The 20,796-nt window shown below is 49.2% G+C and overlaps 1 protein-coding gene across 1 annotated transcript in view; it reads right to left on the bottom strand.

Annotated features, from left to right (window-relative positions):
- Positions 1 to 17,905, bottom strand: part of akap6 (A kinase (PRKA) anchor protein 6) — a 385,428-nt gene extending 367,523 nt beyond the window's left edge. The window contains exons 1-2 of the mRNA XM_056296282.1: positions 17,763 to 17,905; positions 15,041 to 15,212 (exon numbers count right to left, since the gene is read on the bottom strand). Of these exons, the coding sequence (XP_056152257.1) occupies positions 15,041 to 15,212; positions 17,763 to 17,905 (315 nt within the window). The remainder of the gene's footprint in view (positions 1 to 15,040; positions 15,213 to 17,762) is intronic.
- Between the last annotated feature and the right edge of the window lie 2,891 nt (positions 17,906 to 20,796).

Raw genomic sequence — 20,796 nt, 5'->3', positions numbered from 1 at the left:
CTTTGCGCTCCAATTTTCACAGCACACTGGTTGCGTCTGTACATACATTTTATGAGATCATAAACCTTACCCCCTAGTCCACTTTGAAGGATTTTGTAGAAAAGTCCTTCATGCCAGACAGAATCGAAGGCTTTTTTAAAATCTCTGAAACAAGCAAATATTTCCCTCTATTTTTTTTGTGGACATGTTTATTAATTAAAGTGTGTAAGGTGTATATACGATCAGAGGTTCTGTAATTTGGGAGAAAGCCAATTTGACATTTACTAAGTATGTTTTTTTCTTGAATAAAGGCTAGTGTCCTGGAATTCAGGATACTACAAAATATTTTCCCAAGGTTGCTGCTGACACAGATCCCTCTATAGTTATTAGGATCTAATTTGCTTCCATTTTTATAGATTGGGGTGATTAGCCCCTGGTTCCAGACATCGGGAAAGCAGCCGGCAGTCAGCCTCATGTTGAACAGCTTAACGATGGCAGTGTGTAACTCTGGGGTACTGTTGTTCAGCATTTCATTTTTGATGCCATCCGTGCCATCCGTACCACAAGCTTTTTTTGAATGAATAGTTTTCAGTTTGTCTGTTAACTCTTTTTGTGTAGTTGGGTAGTCTAATGGATTTTGATTATTCTTGATGGCTGATTCAAGGTTGTCTAACTTTGTTTTCATTTCAATTTGATTTATGTTCAGTTCTTCTGGTCGGATACTTGTATAGAGGTCATTAAAATGTTTTCTCCATATGTCTCCATCTTGTATTGTTAATTGTTGTGGCTTTATGGTTTCTAAGCTGTTTAGCATGCCCCAGAACTGACCCTGGTCTACTGCGTTTTCAAGTTCTTGAAGTGTTTCGTTGGTGTAGTGGAATTTCTTTCGTCTAATCATCTGTTTATACTGGTTTAGAGTTTCAGAGTATTCATGTTGTAGTGCTGGGTCATGCTGGTGTCTGTGTTTTTGTACTGGTTTAGAGTTTCAGAGTATTCATGTTGTAGTACTGGGTCATGTTGGTGTCTGTGTTTTTGTACTGGTTTAGAGTTCCAGAGTATTCATGTTGTAGTACTGGGTCATGTTGGTGTCTGTGTTTTTGTACTGGTTTAGAGTTTCAGAGTATTCATGTTGTAGTGCTGGGTCATGCTGGTGTCTGGGTTTTTATACTGCTTTCGAGTTTCAGAGTATTCATGTTGCCGTGCTGGGTCATGCTGGTGTCTGTATTTTTGTACTGGTTTAGAGTTTCAGAGTATTCATGTTGTAGTGCTGGGTCATGTTGGTGTCTGTGTTTTTGTACTAGTTTAGAGTTTTAGAGGGTCTTCTGTGGCTGGGTGGGGCAGGGGGGTAGTGTATAGGATCAGGGCAGAGCGCTGCAGGGGGGCATGGTGCTGCAGGAAGGTGGGAGGCAGTGTTCCTAAGCCTTTCTTGTCGGTATCTGGGAGGTCTGTAGTTCCTGGGAGGAGCAGCTGTGTAGGTGAGGCTATTGGGGTTGCGATCCAGGGTAACGTCTTTCAGTGTTTTGGCAAATGCTCTCACCCCAACCTTGTTCAGGTGTAGCCCGTCATGGAGATCCCATGTCCCGATGTTGGTGTGGTAAGCTAGGTGGATGTTTGGGAGGGCTGCACAGCTCCTTGAGATTTCCATGTTGATCTCATGAATGACATGTGGAGGGGTGTCTGTCCTGGGGAGAAGGGTAGAAATGATAACCCTGCTGTCGGGGAACTCTCTGGAGGCCCTCTTAGCCATCTTGGTCACGGCCTCAGCAATTCCCCGGCGTAGGGTGTGGAGGTTGTTGGTGCCTGTATGCAACACGATGTACTGGGGATTCCCCAGTGTGTCCTGCCTAAGCAGCTCCATGGCTTGGCCTGTGTTTCAGCAGTGTTTGGCTGTGGTGATGAGGCCAGGAAGGAGGCGTTTTGTGTCCACGTACTTTCCATTGGAGTCCATGAGTAGGACCACCTGGGCTTCTGGCTTGGCTGGTCTGTCAGGGTTGGGCTCTGTGTTAAGGGGCTGGGCAACAGGGAGGGAGTCTCTGAGTGTCAGGGTCGGAGAGGTGGGTGAAGGCTGTGGGGTGGGGGAGTTGCTGGGGTCGGGAGGAGCTGATGGTTTAGCAGCAGGAGAGAGCGTAGGTGTTGGGACAGTGGCATGTGTGTAGCTGGATGGAGATACATGACAGCTCTTTTCCTGGAGTTGCTCCTTCATCTCTTGTAGCTCTCTGCTGAAGCTCAAGTCTCTGTTAGCTGCATCTTCCTTTAATTTCAGGGCCTGGGCTCATAGGGTGCTGTTCTCCTCCTCCAGTTCTCGTACATGCTGTGTCAGCTGTCTGAGTCTCTTCTGGGTCTCCTTCAGCTCTGAGGTGGTTTTCTGGTTCCCTCTCCTCAGTTCTGCCATGGCCTCCTGGCTGTCCTGCTTCAGCTGCTGGAGCCTGTGTCTCAGCTGTTGGGTGGTGTCAGACTCAGCTAGCCTGGCCAAAGGGAGCTCCCTGAACTCAGTGAAGTCCAGCTCCAGGAGGGATAGGCTCTTAGTTGTTGAAGGAGCTTGAGGGGTGTTGGATGGGTGGGGCCGGATGGACTGGTGGTTGGTTTCAGATCTGGTTCTGAGACCTCTGGGACCACGGTGTCATCCTCCTCTTCCTCTTCTGATGTTGTGTCTCCTGCTACAGTGCTGCTGTTGGGTTGCGCTCTCTCAGTTTCTGCCTTCATCTTGGGGAAGAGTTCCTCAAAGGAGTTGAGGCTTGCCTCATTCCTTGCTCATGTAACAGATAGAGTAAATAACAGGAAGTTATTGTTGTGATTTTTATTTCTTATGGTACGTGTTCTATTATAATGTGTATTAATTTCACCAAAATCCCTTATTTGTTCTTTTGTTTCCAAGTTTAAAGACCCCTTATCCTGTGACGTAAAAGCTGTGTTGTAAACAAGATGCACGCGCAGAACGTGTGGCAAAACATGGCCGAGAAACAATGTGCGTACCTATGAAACCATATAAAACTTAAAATTAAACGGAGGAAAGTTAGAAATTTGAGAAAATTGAGATCTCTGAATATGTTGAAGGTCTAAGCAAGGAAGAGGCACCAGAGGGCCAGCTGATCTACCTCCGGACTATATGCAGACTTGTCACCATCCCAGATAAGAACAACGATGGTTGTGTCATCTGCAAACTTCAGGAGTTTAACAGACGGGTCTCGGGGAGAGCACACATCCCTGGGAGGCGCCAGTGCTGACTGTTCGGGTGCTGGATGTGATTTTCCCCAGCCTCACCAGCTGCCTCCTGTCTGTCAGGAAGTTTTTAATCCGCTGGCAGATGGGGGCTGGTACAGTGAGCTGGGTGACTTTGGAGTAGAGGATATCTGGGATGATGGTGTTGAACACTGAGCTGAAGTCCATAAACAGGACCCTTGCGTATGTCCCTGGGGAGTTGTGGTGTTGGAAGATGTAATGCAATCCCATGTTGACTGCATCATCCACTGACCTGTTTGCTCAGTAGGCAGACTGCAGGGGGTCGAGCAGGGGACCTGTGATTTCCTTCAGGTGGGCCAACACCAGTCTCTTGAATGAGTTCATGACCACAGATATTAGGGCAATGTGCCTGTCGTAATTTAATCCTGTGATACGAGAGTTTCTTGGGGACTGGGATGATAGTGGAGCTCTTGAAGCAGGAGGGGACTTCACACAGCTCCAGTGATCTGCTGAAGATCAGTGTGAAAATGGGGGCCAGCTGGTCAGCACAGACGTTAAGACAGAAGGGTGACAAGCCATCCAGGCCCAGTGTCTTCCTGGTCTTCTGTCTCTGGAAGAGCTGGCACAAGTCCTCAACATAGATCCTGAGTGTGGATGGAGGTTCGGTGAGGAAGGGGGAGTGGCTGGCAGGGAGTGCAATTGTATTGTGGCCGGAGAAGGGAAAGGGTATGAAAGTTTGCTTTTCAAACCTTCAGTAAAACCCATTTAGGTCATCAGCCAGTTGATGGTTCCCTGCAGTGTGGGGGGTGGTCTCCTGTAGTTGGCAATGTCTTTCAAACCTCTCCAGACTGATGGTGGGTCATTGGCAGAAAACCTGTTTTTCAAATTTTCAGAGTAGCACCTTTTTGGACCCCCCCCATTCCCTTTTTCTCTCCAATTGTACCTGGCCGATTACCCCCTTCTTCCAAGCCATCCCAAGCTCTGCTCCACCCCCTCTGCCCTTCAAGGGAGGGCTGCAGACTACCACATGCCTCCTCCGATCCATGTGGAGTTGCCAGTCGCTTCTTTTCACCTGACAGTGAGGAGTTTTGGCAAGGGAACGTAGGGCGTAGGAGGAACACGTTATTTCTCCCAGTTCCCCATCCCCGCCGAACAGGCTTCCCGACCAACCAGAGGAGGTACTAGTGCAGTGACCAGGAGATATATACCCACATCCGGCTTCGCACCCGCAGACACGGCCAATTGTGTCTGTAGGGATGCCCGACCAAGCCGGTGGTGGTAACACAGAGATTTGAACCGCCGATCCCAGTGTTGGTAGGCAACGGAATAGACTGCCACGCCACCCAGACCAGAGTAGCACCTTTTTACCACTCTGATCTCCTTTGTGAGTGTATTTCTGGCTTTTTTATACCGGATCCTATCTCCACCCCTGTGGGCTTCCTCTTTGGCCTGATGAAGCTGCGTCAGTTTTGCTGTGAACCAGGAGGTTTTGGTGGCCACACATGTCCTCACAAAAGCTGATGTAAGATGTCACAGTGTCAGTAAGTTCGTCCAGGTCTGTAGATGTAGCCTCAGAAACACTCCAGTCAGTGCAGTCGAGGCAGGCCTGGCGCTCCAGTTTTGACTCATTGGTCCATTTCCTCAGTTTTAGCCACAGGGTTTACAGGTTTTAGTTTCTGCCTGCAGGTTGGGATGAGATCAATCAGACAGTGATCAGAGAGGACCAGGACTGTACGGGGGACAGAGCGATAGGTGTCCTTCATATTGTGTAGCAATGATCCAGAGTGTTTTTGTCTCTGGTGGGACATTGAACATGCTGTCTGTATTTTTTAGCAGTTTGTGGCGGAGGTTTGCTCTGTTAAAACGCCCAAGGATAACGAGTAGGGAGTCTAGATATTTGTGCTCCATGTTTGTAATTTGACCAGCCAGGTGTTTTAATGCCTCTTTAACGCAGGCCTGGGGTGGATAGAGACACCGACCTGAATACATGATGAACATTCCCACGGTGAACAGAATGGCTTACAGTCAATGGAGAAGGTCTCTACGTGAGGGCTGCATGAGTTCGTCACCTATGTGACATCCGTACACCAACCTTCGTCTATGTAGAAGCATATGCCCCCACCCCAGTACTTTCCCTGACAGCTCCGTATCACGGTTCTCCCGGAGGAGTTGGAACTGCGGCAGATGAAGTGTACTGTCCGGTCTGTGCTCACTAAGCCAGGTTTCAGTGAGACACAGGGCGGCAGATCTGGACAAGTCTTGAGTTTTTTCCATTTAGCAGTAGCAGTTTGTCCATCTTGTTGGCCCGAGAGTGGACACTCGCCAGGTGGACTGAGGGGAGCGCGGTTCTAAATCCCCGTGGTCGCAGTTTAACGAGCACTCTGGCTCACTTCCCCCTTCAGCGTCTTCATCGTAGTCCGCACAGGGCTGTACAGATCAAGACCTTGGCAAGACTTTCGTTAAAACGTCCAGTTAAAGTTGGTAAAAAAAGTCTGTTGGGTTTGTCCAGTGGACAGCTGGAGACGCAGGGGTTCTCCCCTGCTGTATGTGACCAGGGAGTGGGCGCTGGAAACTAAAATAAAAGCAGAAAATGAATTTAACATGAACTAGAATGTGTTTGGTTCATTCTGAACACAACCACACCGCCAGTTATAAAAGGGTCTGCCCACTTATGCAACCAGGTTATTGTACGTTTTCTATTTCCCTTTTTATTCTCCCTAAAATGCTCCTGATCCTTTTTCACTTCTAGGTTTGCAAAGAAGTGGAAAAAGTTCTGACATGATTTATCTTGGTTTATATTTTGTTCACATCACAAAAACCTGGCGTTTTAACAGGGGGTATGCACCTTTATATCCACGGTACATGACAACGCATGCGATGCTCGCCGGACACGCAGCGTAGCATGGGAAGTGACTCCCCCTGAATCCACAACCGCTCCCCAGGAGGACCTCCTCCCCCAGGAAACACGGTCCCTGCTGAGATGTAGGACGAGACCATATAGACAGATGAAGTCTGCACAGTTCATCTCACCCCCCGAGCAGGACAGACTGGGAATAACCAAACCTGTGTGTGTGTGTGTGTGTGGTCATTTCAAACATGTGGCAGCTGGTGGGATGGAATCGATCCTACCAGCTTCTTGACGTTTCTTTCTCTCTTTTTTCCCTTCCCCCTTCCTTCCTACACGGTCGTTCCAAACTGACAGACCTCGCTGGGACAGAAACTGCATGTCTTCTTTCTCTCAGCCAATCAGATCTGCCGCAGGTCTCTCTGATATTAGCATTAACTGACCCGTCATCATCAAAATACAAGGGTGTCTGGGTGGCATGGCACTCTATTCCGTTGCCTAACAATCGGCGGTTCGAATCCCCGTATTGCCTCCGGCTTGGTCGGGCGTCCCTACAGACACAGTTGGTCATGTCTGCGGTGGGAGGCTGGATGTGGGTATGTGTCCTGGTCGCTGCACTAGCGCCTCCTCTGGTCAGTTGGGGCACCTGTTCGGGGGGAATAGCGTGATCCTCCCACGCGCTACGTCCCCCTGGTGAAACTCCTCACTGTCAGGTGAAAAGAAGCGGCTGGTGACTCCACATGTATGGGAGGAGGCATGTGGTAGTCTGCAGCCTCCCCGGATCAGCAGAGGGGGTGGAGCAGCGACCGGGACGGCTCGGAAGAGTGGGGTACTTGGCCAAGTACAATTGGGGAGAAAAATCAAAAAGAAATGTTTTTAAATACAAGGGCAAGTGTCAGTCACTGCAAAGCCACCATGTCAAAACTGAGAGCAAACTACACAAAGTCAAACAGGAGAATCCCGAACCAGCAGCGTGAGCTGCCAGTGCTGGTCCACGAGGCAAGGCTTCCCGGGGGCAGAGGAACACTGCTCAATCATGTCAAATAACCTGGACGCCTTCCCATAGCGTTTGTACGGAGAGGTTGAATTTGATGGACGGAGCATCAATGACATCAGAGGATTGACGTCATGTGACAGCTGGCCGGAGTCCGACGTGCACACTGGTTTAAATGAAACTGTGTGGGAGCTGAATGAGAGCGGAAGTACTGAGAGAGGGGGATTACGTTTACCCAGAACACGTCATCTCTCCACTTCTAACTGTCTCTCTGTCTGGCTATGTATATGTACTATATATATATACACTACCGTTCAAAAGTTTGGGATCACCCAAACAATTTCGTGTTTTCCATGAAAAGTCACACCTATTCACCACCATATGTTGTGAAATGAATAGAAAATAGAGTCAAGACATTGACAAGGTTAGAAATAATGATTTGTATTTGAAATAAGATTTTTTTTACATCAAACTTTGCTTTCGTCAAAGAATCCTCCATTTGCAGCAATTACAGCATTGCAGACCTTTGGCATTCTAGCTGTTAATTTGTTGAGGTAATCTGGAGAAATTGCACCCCACGCTTCCAGAAGCAGCTCCCACAAGTTGGATTGGTTGGATGGGCACTTCTTTGAGCAGATTGAGTTTCTGGAGCATCACATTTGTGGGGTCAATTAAACGCTCAAAATGGCCAGAAAAAGAGAACTTTCATCTGAAACTCGACAGTCTATTCTTGTTCTTAGAAATGAAGGCTATTCCATGCGAGAAATTGCTAAGAAATTGAAGATTTCCTACACCGGTGTGTACTACTCCCTTCAGAGGACAGCACAAACAGGCTCTAACCAGAGTAGAAAAAGAAGTGGGAGGCCGCGTTGCACAACTGAGCAAGAAGATAAGTACATTAGAGTCTCTAGTTTGAGAAACAGACGCCTCACAGGTCCCCAACTGGCATCTTCATTAAATAGTACCTGTTAGAGCCTGTTTGTGCTGTCCTCTGAAGGGAGTAGTACACACCGGTGTAGGAAATCTTCAATTTCTTAGCAATTTCTCGCATGGAATAGCCTTCATTTCTAAGAACAAGAATAGACTGTCGAGTTTCAGATGAAAGTTCTCTTTTTCTGGCCATTTTGAGCGTTTAATTGACCCCACAAATGTGATGCTCCAGAAACTCAATCTGCTCAAAGAAGTGCCCATCCAACCAATCCAACTTGTGGGAGCTGCGTCTGGAAGCGTGGGGTGCAATTTCTCCAGATTACCTCAACAAATTAACAGCTAGAATGCCAAAGGTCTGCAATGCTGTAATTGCTGCAAATGGAGGATTCTTTGACGAAAGCAAAGTTTGATGTAAAAAAAATCTTATTTCAAATACAAATCATTATTTCTAACCTTGTCAATGTCTTGACTCTATTTTCTATTCATTTCACAACATATGGTGGTGAATAAGTGTGACTTTTCATGGAAAACACAAAATTGTTTGGGTGATCCCAAACTTTTGAACGGTAGTGTATACGTATATGTGTGTGTGTGTGGTGATCTATAAAACCATGTGTGTACTTTAGACCACCTCATCTAAATACAGGACAAAATGCAACAATACAACAAAAAAACACCGGAGTAACCCAGCAACCACACAAACTAACGAGAACCACCAAACCAGACCAGAAACTAGCCCACATACCCAGACAGCTGTCCCAGTCTGCAGCCTGACACACACACACACACACACACACACACACACACACACACACACACACACACACACACACACACACACACACACACACACACACACACACACACACACACACACACACACACACAGAGCGAGAAGGAGGGATTGAGAGACAGTTGCTGAGCGCCTTGTGAAGGAGAAAACAATGAGGAATAATAACGAGGGAGAGGTCAATATTAAAACGTTATGAATGCTATTTCACAATGTTGAATATATACATATTATATGTCAGCAAGTATTGGATCGTCATAAACTTTATGGACATTAACCGTAGCTACACTAATAGTTTGTGTGTATGTAAGAAATAACATGACGTCTCTTCAATCTGTGTTTAAATGAAGAGACTTCTGCAAAACATAAAGAATAGTTCATCTACTGACGACATCAAGGCATCCTGTGGCTTTACATCATGTGACCACTAGATGGCGCCAACCACCAATGATAGGTGGGGTGTTCCGTGGTGACGCAAGAGGTGCTGGATCAGTTTGGTCTGTTCTCCGTAATTAGACTCAGGTTCGGTTCATCTGATGAGCAAAGATTGAGAAGTGCATGTAATGATGATCAACGCACTTGCTGAGGAGTCACGCTGCCACAAAAGCTGTGTGGAGACGTCCGGTTTTAGTCCTGAAAGGAGGACATGACCCCCAGCCACCATGCAGTACCTCCTGCCACCAGCAGACCGCCGCTTGCTGAGGAGTCACGCTGCCACAAAAAACTGTGTGGAGACGTCCGGTTTTAGTCCTGAAAGGAGGACATGACCCCCAGCCACCATGCAGTACCTCCTGCCACCAGCAGACCGCCGCTTGCTGAGGAGTCACGCTGCCACAAAAGCTGTGAGGAAACGTCCGGTTTTAGTCCTGAAAGGAGGACATGACCCCCAGCCACCATGCAGTACCTCCTGCCACCAGCAGACCGCCGCTTGCTGAGGAGTCACGCTGCCACAAAAGCTGTGAGGAAACGTCCGGTTTTAGTCCTGAAAGAAGGACATGACCCCCAGCCACCATGCAGTACCTCCTGCCACCAGCAGACCGCCGCAGCAAAGACTGCAGGTCCTGCTTTAATGTGACTAATGTGAGTGTGACAGTCCTACACGTGCTGGTGTGTGTGTGTCAGATGATCCTCATGGATCAGCTCCTCCCCTCTCCTCTCCTCTCCTCTCCTCCCCTCTCCTCTCCTCTCCTCTCCTCTCCTCTCCTCTCCTCTCCTCTCCTCTCCTCTCCTCTCCTCTCCTCTCCCCTCCCCTCTCCTCTCCTCTCCTCTCCTCTCCTCTCCTCTCCCCTCCCCTCCCCTCCCCTCCCCTCTCCTCACCTCTCCCCTCCCCTCCCCTCTCCTCGCCTCTCCTCCCCTCTCCCCTCCTCACCTCTCCTCACCTCTCCCCTCCCCTCCCCTCTCCTCTCCTCCCCTCCCCTCCCCTCCCCTCCCCTCGCCTCGCCTCGCCTCACCTCACCTCTCCTCTCCTCTCCTCTCCTGCCCTTCACCTCACCTCTCCTCACCTCTCCTCTCCTCTCCTCTCCTCTCCCCTCTCCTCTCCTCACCTCGCCTCACCTCACCTCACCTCACCTCTCCTCACCTCACCTCACCTCACCTCACCTCACCTCACCTCACCTCTCCTCTCCTCTCCTCTCCTCACCTATCCCGTAACCTCTTGAGAGGTCGTTGGGGCACCGCTGCTGAATCCGCAACCAGTCCTCACCTGCTCTGTCCGTCCTCAACTGCCCTCTGTAAGCTGGCAAAGTCCAGGCCTGTCCACTCTCTGATGGTACGTAGCCATGGCTTCTTCTGTCTCCCTCGTCCTCGCCCGCCCCTCACTGTGCCTTGCAGGAGGGTCTTGGCAAGGCCAGAACTTCTCGAGATGTCACCATACCGTTTCAGTTTTCTCTTCTTGACAGTTGTCAACAAGTCTTCATGTGTTCCAGTGGCTTGTGTAATCCTTCTCCTTCATAACATGGTCTCTATTATGGGGTAACATGGTCTCTGTGACTGCTGGGATAGGCTCCAGCGTCCCCGCCACCCTGAGAGCAGGATCGGTGGTTTGGATAATGGATGGATGGATGGATGGATATATATGGTAATATGGATCAGCTAGATTCCTTTTAGTCCACTTGTAGAGCGGTCCATGACAAAAACCAACAAAACAAACCGTTTATCCAGTTTGGACAAAATGATGAAAATGTCAAAATGGCCTTTGTTTGATTTAGGTCTTGTGTTTGTCCTTTATTCCCAGAAACATCTGCTCTTCGTGTAAAACACGTAGGAGCTGCAGGCTGGAGGATGGAGAACATCTTGTTGTCCCAACAAAACGTGTTTAACTTGATTTTCTTCTAGTTTTAGGTCAAACTACCAGGTTTTATGTTTCCGTCATGGTCGACATGCTAAACGTGGACTCCGCTTCACAACGGGGTCTTATGGGACACCTGGACAGGGTCAGACACCTTTAAGCAAGTCCAGTTCAATTCAACCCAGTTATCCAAACCAGACATGTGGAAGTGGAAGTTATGGTGTGAGATGTCCAGTATGATCAGTGGTGGAGGACACTGCTGATCTACTTCCTGGTTCAGCCAGCAGGGCGGAGCAGCCTCTACTTACCGTAGGTAGGAGTAACATCCATAAACCTGCCGGCCAGCACCACAGAGGAGTCGTAGATAATGGACAGGCACGGACACAGTCTGACAGACACTAGGGGGTGCTGCTGTTTAAAGACTGCTGTTCACTTGTCCCAGAAGACACCATGTAGAGATGAGTCCCGCCGTGGTCCATGAGTATGAAGATGGTGAGGAGATGGACCTCCTCACTGACATGAGACGGACGTCTGTTTAAAGCCAGGTGAGGTGGTGGACGGTGACGTGTGGAACGGCACCCGGGTTTATTTACACGTCTGATGGAAAGCCATTCACTTTTTCTCATTTCACAATTTGTTTGAAATTATTTGAAAATGTGAATGGAAACACGACGAGTGTCACCAGGACAAATGTCGTTATGCTGGCCGGATGTGGACTTCCTGCTCGAGATTCTCATGGTGACAATTTCTTTAGCTTTATTATTACATTGTTTATTCTGAGTGTGTGTTGGTCGGCTACAGCGAATGAAGTCATTATGAAAAGATCTCTGTCTAACCGTCTCATACATGACGTCACAACTGAGTCACCACAAACAGACACCATCAGACTAGCGCTGTAACACACACACACACACACACACACACACACACACACACACACACACAAAATGTGACATTTACATCAACCAAGCACCACAAAGCCACATCTGTGAGCTTCTCCCCCCCCCCCCACTGGTCACTCAGCAGCATGACAGATGACCTCATCACTTCCCAGAACAAAACCAGGCTGTGATCCAGTAAGTCCTGTGACCAGAAACACACACACACACACACACACAGAGGCTAATTGGTGCAGGTACAGAGAGGAGAGGAGTCGGTACAGATGGGGTCAGTGTTGGATAGTTGGTGGTAACATGGCCGACATCTGTTGAGATGTCCATGTTCAAAGTACTGAGTTATCTCTGTTTGTTTGTTTGTTTGTTTATGTATATGAAAAATAAAAATATATATACAATATATAACTGGCAACGGAATGTGAAGGGGAATACTTGCCTAAAAAGCCTCAAGGCATTCCCCAGGCAGTATACTACAGGAAACAATCACAGCAATGCGCTATGCACAACTTGTATGTATGTATCTATCAATGATTCCAGATACAGCAAAAGATGGAGACACAGTTCAGCACAGCACCCGACAACAATGCACCCCACAACATCTGGGTCAGAGCAGCTTTGAGCCGCAGACCCCTGGATGAAACTGAAGTGAGACGGTTGAAACCAGCATGCAGCAGATGTGGGAGGCTTTGTGTAAAACAGACACATCCATCAATCAATCAAACACAGTCTGTATGCATGCTGCATAATCTGACACAACAGACACAGTCTGTATGCATAATGCATAATCCCACACAACAGACACAGTCTGTAAGCATGCTGCATAATCCCACACAACAGACACAGTCTGTATGCTGCATAATGCCACACAACAGACACAGTCTGTAAACATGCTGCATAATCCCACACAACAGACACAGTCTGTATGCATGCTGCATAATCCCACACAACAGACACAGTCTGTATGCATGCTGCATAATCCCACACAACAGACACAGTCTGTATGCATAATGCATAATCCCACACAACAGACACAGTCTGTATGCATGCTGCATAATCCCACACAACAAACACAGTCTGTATGCATGCTGCATAATCCTACACAACAAACACAGTCTGTATGCATGCTGCATAATCCCACACAACAGACACAGTCTGTATGCATGCTGCATAATCTGACACAACAGACACAGTCTGTATGCATGCTGCATAATCCCACACAACAAACACAGTCTGTATGCATGCTGCATAATCCCACACAACAGACACAGTCTGTAAACATGCTGCATAATCCCACACAACAGACACAGTCTGTATGCATGCTGCATAATCCCACACAACAGACACAGTCTGTATGCATAATGCATAATCTGACACAACAGACACAGTCTGTATGCATGCTGCATAATCCCACACAACAGACACAGTCTGTATGCATGCTGCATAATCCCACACAACAGACACAGTCTGTATGCATAATGCATAATCCCACACAACAGACACAGTCTGTATGCATGCTGCATAATCCCACACAACAGACACAGTCTGCATGCATGCTGCATAATCCCACACAACAGACACAGTCTGTATGCATGCTGCATAATCCCACACAACAGACACAGTCTGTATGCATAATGCATAATCCCACACAACAGACACAGTCTGTATGCATGCTGCATAATCCCACACAACAGACACAGTCTGCATGCATGCTGCATAATCCCACACAACAGACACAGTCTGTATGCATAATGCGTAATCTGACACAACAGACACAGTCTGTATGCATAATGCATAATCCCACACAACAGACACAGTCTGTATGCAGGCTGCATAATCTGACACAACAGACACAGTCTGTATGCATAATGCATAATCCCACACAACAGACACAGTCTGTATGCATAATGCATAATCCCACACAACAGACACAGTCTGTATGCATGCTGCATAATCCCACACAACAGACACAGTCTGTATGCATGCTGCATAATCCCACACAACAGACACAGTCTGCATGCATGCTGCATAATCCCACACAACAGACACAGTCTGTATGCATGCTGCATAATCCCACACAACAGACAGAGGTGCAATGATGCATCACTTAATGAATGAATGAATGAATGAATATAGTGAAATGTGAGGAAGTAAAATGAGATTTCGGGCCTGGAGACGACAGACACAAACTGTACAATGGCTGAGTGTAACTACATGTTGTGTTTATGTAACTACAGTGTAGTTACATAAACGGATGAAGGGTCAAATGAAAGACTGGTGGTGTGTCTATTACATAACACCTACAGCTAAAACCAGAGAGGAGCAAGGCATTCTGGGAAAATACACTGCCTCGGGTTGGCCAGTTCATACTGCTGGATGGAAGAGCTAAGAGCAAACACACACGCACACACACACGCACGCACGCACACACACACACACACACACACACACACACACACACCCACCCACCCACCCACCCACACACACACACACACACACCCACACACACCCACCCACCCACACACTTCACCGTATGGCATGCAGGGGAAGAAATACAATCTGACACACTTAGCCACGTGCCTTCTTGTATGTTAGCTGAATGTGTGTGTGTTTGTGTGTGTGTGTGTGTGTATGTGTGTGTGTGTGTGTGTGTGTGTTTGTGTGTGTCAGCTTGTTCTGACACAAATCTGGTGGCTGATCTCAGTCTGACTTTAACGGCGTCTTAACTAGCAGCTGTAATACTCATAGTGTTCCATGAATACAACAACACTGGTGTGGTGTTAGACAGATGTGTGTGAACGGGACTGACGGCCTGCTGATGCTCAGACACCATATCGCTCACTGGCTCATGGACACTTCAGCAGGCAAGATGGACGTGAAGCAGGCATCTGTCTGGCCTTATATCAGAGGAGTGCAGCCCAGATCACAGAACCAAATAAAACAAACCATCTCCATGTCTCTGACTCACACCAGGACTCCCAGTGGAACAACACAAACAGCCGCTTCCTATGGAGCAAGAGGCTCCACGACAGACACAAGCTCAAATATATGATACAACACACACACACACACACACACACACACACACACACACACACACACACACACACAGACACACACACACACACCTCTCCTGTCTCACCTTGAGTTGTACCAGGTGCACGTCCACATGTCTGCTGGCGGCGTCTTGGCTGACGGAGTGTGTAAGTTGTGCGACTCGGTCGCTGGTGGCTCTTAGCCACGTCTCGATCTCCGGCAGGTGGAGCACCACCTTCCAGTCTGCTCCGCTGTGCAGCGGGGGTGGCTTCCTGCACCTGAAACAAGACACATCTTCACTGACAGCTTTACTGTCTTCATATCACATCTCTGCTCTAGTCTACCCCAGTTTTACCTCGTTACAGCCGACGTAGTCTAGTCCAACCTACTCCATCTGATTTAACCCCGCATCACACAGCCACTCCACAAGAGCCCCCCCCCCTCCCCTCCTCCGTTTGTTTCGATGTCAGTTCCTTGTTGGTTCATATTTACATATTTAATTCAAGGTTTTTACATTCATGTTCAGTCATAACATGGTGGAGGAGGTGCTCAGGTCACTGCAGCAACAGGCACCACCCAACGCTCGGTGCCACTGCACCACTTCTCTGTTTGCCAGAAGAGGGACACGGGCGGTTCTGTTCACTTTCATAGGAGCCCAGTTGTAGCTCGGTATACTTTTCATCCATCCATCCATCCATCCATCCATCCATCCATCCATCCATCCATCCATGCATCCATCCATCCATCCATGCATCCATCCATCCATCCATTATCGGAACCGCCGATCCTTACTCAGGGTGGCACGATGCTGGAGCCTATCCCAGCAGTCAGTGGGCGGCAGGCGGGGAGGCAACGTGGACAGGCCGCCAGGCCATCACAGGGCCCGCCCACACACACACACACACACACACATACACACACACACACACACACACACACACACACACACACACACACACCTAGGGACATATTTTTATCATCATTTTAAATGAACTTTCTCAATAAACACAACACAAAGAGCCGCCATATCAGAATGGCCGTGATGCACGGCGCAGGACGGCGGCTGAGTGGTCAACAGTGAGTCGGGGGCTGCTGGTCACCGTTAGCATGGTGACCAGCGAGGGTCACCATGCTAACTGTGACCAGCGAGGGTCACCGTTAGCATGGTGACCCTCGCTGGTCAGAAAGGCACTTCTTGACCTTTACCGTGGAGGGTTCAGCCCAGCCTTCGGTTTTGCCGTGCTTGTTTCCAATGAAATAATGAACACAACTGACAGGGTTCAGTAGACAATGCTGTGTTCGTCTACCTGAACTGGTTCTTCTGGCGCCTGGCCTGGGCACAAGTAAACACCGGCACCGCCCCAGCGCTTCACCCGTGCCCCCGTCCATAGGGGTAGTGGTGGTGTCGGGAAGGGCATCCGGCGCAAAGTTCTGCCGAATCAGTATGCGGATCAACAAGACCATACCGGATCAGTCGAGGCTCCAGTCCGGATCGGCCGAGGCTCCAGTCCGGATCGGTCGAGGCTCCAGTTCGGATCGGCCGAGGCTCCAGTCCGGATCGGCCGAGGCTCCAGTCCGGATCGGCCGAGGCCCGGGTTAACAACGACCACCCTCGGCGCTGTGCCGTCACAGGGTACCGATGGAAACCATAAAATCTGCTGTGGAGACCCGAGAAACAGGGAACAAGCCGGGGAACACCTCCTCCTCTGCGTTGCTCATGGGTAGCGGTGAGCCGTCATTATGGCGGTGGGAGGAGCTTGTGTGAACAATGAACAGAACAGACCTTACGGACCACGTTAAGCCCCGCCCATTTTCACACCTGCTCACACCTAAACAATCCCTGTGGACAGCAGGCGCAGACTTCAAAATGTCGGTTACACCAAGTTACACTGACGTCCGGCGCCGACCTCCGGATATAACCGTCGGGAAGGTTCCTTCCCACGCTTGGACCAGTACCTGGTCTGAAGCAGCAGGCCCGAGGCTTCCCTCCGAACCTTTATTCCCACTTCTTCAGCATCCAGGCCTGACTTGAAGCACATGCTAACGGCAGAGACCCGCAGGGCAACTGGCTGGGCAGGAAACCATCACATCAGAACAGAACCGTCCTCGTTCCCGACCCACGGGTTTATTCTTATCAGTCTCCGCTGGTCATGTGTCTAACCCTGGTTTTTATTGTTTGGATCCCCCCCCCCCGTTTTTCTCCCCAATTGTACCCGGCCAATAACCCCACTCTTCTGAGCCGTCCCGGTCTCTGCTCCGCCCCCTCTGCTGATCCGGGGAGGGCTGCAGACTACCACATGTCTCCTCCCATACATGTGGAGTCACCAGCCACTTCTTTTCACCTGACAGTGAGGAGTTTCACCAGGGGGACGTAGCAGGTGGGAGGATCACGCTATTACCCCCAGTACCCCCTCCCCTCTGAACAGGCACCCCGAATGACCACAGGAGGCGCTGGTGCAGCGACCAGGACACACACCCACATCCGGCTTCCCACCCGCAGACACGGCCAGTTGTGTCTGTAGGGACGCCCGACCAAGCTGGAGGCAACATGGGGATTCAAACCTGCGTGTTGGTAGGTAACGGAATACACCGCCACGCCACCCGGACGCCAGATGTTATTTTTCTACTACTTGTCTTTGAGGGTGGGGGTTTTGATCAGGTCCTCTGCTTGTCTTGTCAGTCCAGGACAGTCGCCTGTTGTTGCAGGTGCCAGACCTGCCTGACTGCAGGCCGGATCAGCGGGACCACAGGCGACTGTAAGAACCGACCCACCAGAACAGAAAACAAGCAGAGGACCTAACTGAGAACCACATGTCTGGAGACATTACCTCCTGGAGGGTTCCCTCCCCAGATGCAGTCCTCCTCCACACAAGGAGGTGGGGTTGGAGCCGGATCCCGGGGCGGAGGCCTGGTCCTGAGGCTGCTCCTCCACTGCAGTGATGAGGGGAGGTGAGGATGAGGAGGGATCCATCGTAGGTGTGACAGAGGTGAGCATGGAGGAAGGGGACTCAGGAGCCACTGGAGAGACGGCTACCACGCTCATGATGTGTGACAGAGACAGACTCTAGTGTGGACAGACGAGACGCATCGGAATCAGCTGTGGACAGAAAAACCACAGAGACGCCATCTTTTTAAATGAAAACACACAAACAGATTTAATAGAGACAATTAACACACACACACACACACACACACACACACACACACACACACACACACGGAAACGTCTCATCACTCAACTAAGTGACCTCTTCAGTCTCACCCGACTGCAGGTGTCCCCACCCTTATAAACAATACAGTGACTGCAGGTGTCCCCACCCTTATAAACACTACAGTGACTGCAGGTGTCCCCACCCTTATAACTACTACAATGACTGCAGGTGTCCCCACCCTTATAAACACTACAGTGACTGCAGGTGTCCCCACCCTTATAAACAATACAGTGGCTGCAGGTGTCCCCACCCTTATAAACAATACAGTGACTGCAGGTGTCCCCACCCTTATAACTACTACAGTGACTGCAGGTGTCCCCACCCTTATAAACAATACAGTGGCTGCAGGTGTCCCCACCCTTATAAACAATACAGTGGCTGCAGGTGTCCCCACCCTTATAAACAATACAGTGACTGCAGGTGTCCCCACCCTTATAACTACTACAGTGACTGCAGGTGTCCCCACCCTTATAAACAATACAGTGGCTGCAGGTGTCCCCACCCTTATAAACAATACAGTGGCTGCAGGTACCCCACCCTTATAAACAATACAGTGGCTGCAGGTACCCCACCCTTATAAACAATACATTGGCTGCAGGTGTCCCCACCCTTATAAACAATACAGTGACCGCAGGTGTCCCCACCCTTATAAACAATACAGTGGCTGCAGGTGTCCCCACCCTTATAAACAATACAGTGGTGTCCCCACCCTTATAAACAATACAGTGGCTGCAGAAAATTTTTCAATATTGACAATGTAAATGCATCAATTTGGTGCATTTTGAGACCAAAATCGAGCTAGATAGAATAACAAATATAATCACAAACCCCCTCATAATTCATGCAACATTGACAAAATGAGCCAAAATGTTAAAATGACTCAGTGCAAAATATACATTGCTTGGACAGCAGCGGTACCATCACTTGCCAACGTTGAAAGCCAGTGAGTGACCATTTTGAACTATAATTCTATCACTGACCGACCAATAGAGGGCGCAACAGGTCTGTGACCAAGCAACCACAGCCCAATCCCCCCCTGTCCCAATCCCCACCCTCCGCGCTACCTAGAGTGGTGCAGTTTGGTAGTAGAGCGTTGCGTAGGGCATGCGAAGTGCCCTTTGGGAAGGAGGTTTAAATGGACTGAATTGGGACGCCCGAGTAACGCGAGCAGAGCGGCGAGCCAGTATTCAGAACTCGCTCATAACCTTGTTATCTGGCATGTAAAGACACGCTGCTAGAGGTCATTATCGATCACTATCAGTCACAGTCTACACATCTCTATGATCCCAAGACAATGGGCTATGCTAGATGGTTTCATTAACAGCGGGTTGTTTTCGATTTCATAAAGGCGCATAGAGAAGAAGACATTAAACCGTGTATTGTCGTCACAGAGTCGGCCTCCTGTAGTAATGAACATCGGCCTTTCTTCTCTACACGGCTCGGCCTCACACCGGCTAGCCACCAAGTCGGCTGCATTGCAAAGGCATTCCATGGTATGGCAGTTGGAACTAGCCTAGCCTAGCCTAGCCTAGCCTAGCCTAGCCTAACCCAGCCTAGCCTATCCTGCCGGCGTCGAACATCACATCACGTGTCTCATGAACTTGCTTACGCATGAACATCAACATATACAATTATGTTTATACAAACTATTTTTAGTACAAAATCATGTGATTATTGGCTGATTTCGAACCATTTATGACTAAATGAACATTTGTAAAAAATAATATTTTTTTTTTGTGTAGGAAAATTGTAGGGTAGGCCTGGTGAAAAGTGGGCGGGCCTAGGACCCTCAGTCCCACCCATAACGCCGTGCCTGGTGCAGTGTGTGTGTGTGCGTGTGTGTGTGTGTGTGTGTGTGCAGTGTGTGTACAGTGTGTGCGTGCAGTGTGTGCAGAGTGTGTGTGCAGTGTGTGTGCGTGCAGTGTGTGCAGTGTGTGTGTGTGTGTGCGTGTGTAGTGTGTGTGTGCAGTGTGTGCAGTGTGTGTGTGCAGTGTGTGCAGTGTGTGCAGTGTGTGTGTGTGTGTGTGTGTGTGTGTGTGTGTGCAGTGTGTGTGTGTGCAGTGTGTGTGTGTGTGCAGCGTCAGCGTGATGCAGACGCAGTGTGGTTGGTACTTGTGTGTGTGTGTGTGTGTGTGTGTGTGTGTGCAGTGTGTGTGCAGTGTGTGTGTGTGTGTGTGTGCGTGTGTGTGTGCATGTGTGTGTGTAGTGTGTGTGTGTGTGCAGTGTGTGTGTATGCAGTTTGTGTGCAGTGCGTGCAGTGTGTGTGTGTGCAGTGTGTGCAGTGTGTGTGTGTGTGCAGTGTGTGTGTGTGTGTGTGTGTGCAGTGTGTGTACAGTGTGTGCGTGCAGTGTGTGCAGAGTGTGTGTGTGTGTGTGTGTGTGTGCAGTGTGTGTACAGTGTGTGTGTGTGCAGTGTGTGCAGAGTGTGTGTGTGTGTGTGTGCAGCGTCAGGGTGATGCAGACACAGTGTGGTTGGTACTTGTGTGTGTGTGTGTGTGTGTGTGTGTGTGTGTGTGTGTGTGTGTGTTGGGGCTTCAGTGTTGTGAGTTGGTGAAGGTCGGAGAGGAAACGTACCGCCACACCCGACACCTGCTGCTGAGCAGCATCACTCAATATTAGTCCAGACGGGGGCCGACACACGAGCTGGGAAG

The sequence above is a fragment of the Lampris incognitus genome, chromosome 16 (assembly GCF_029633865.1).
Source record: "Lampris incognitus isolate fLamInc1 chromosome 16, fLamInc1.hap2, whole genome shotgun sequence".
Lineage (NCBI taxonomy): Eukaryota > Metazoa > Chordata > Actinopteri > Lampriformes > Lampridae > Lampris > Lampris incognitus.
This window is presented reverse-complemented; position numbering and strand designations above follow the sequence as displayed.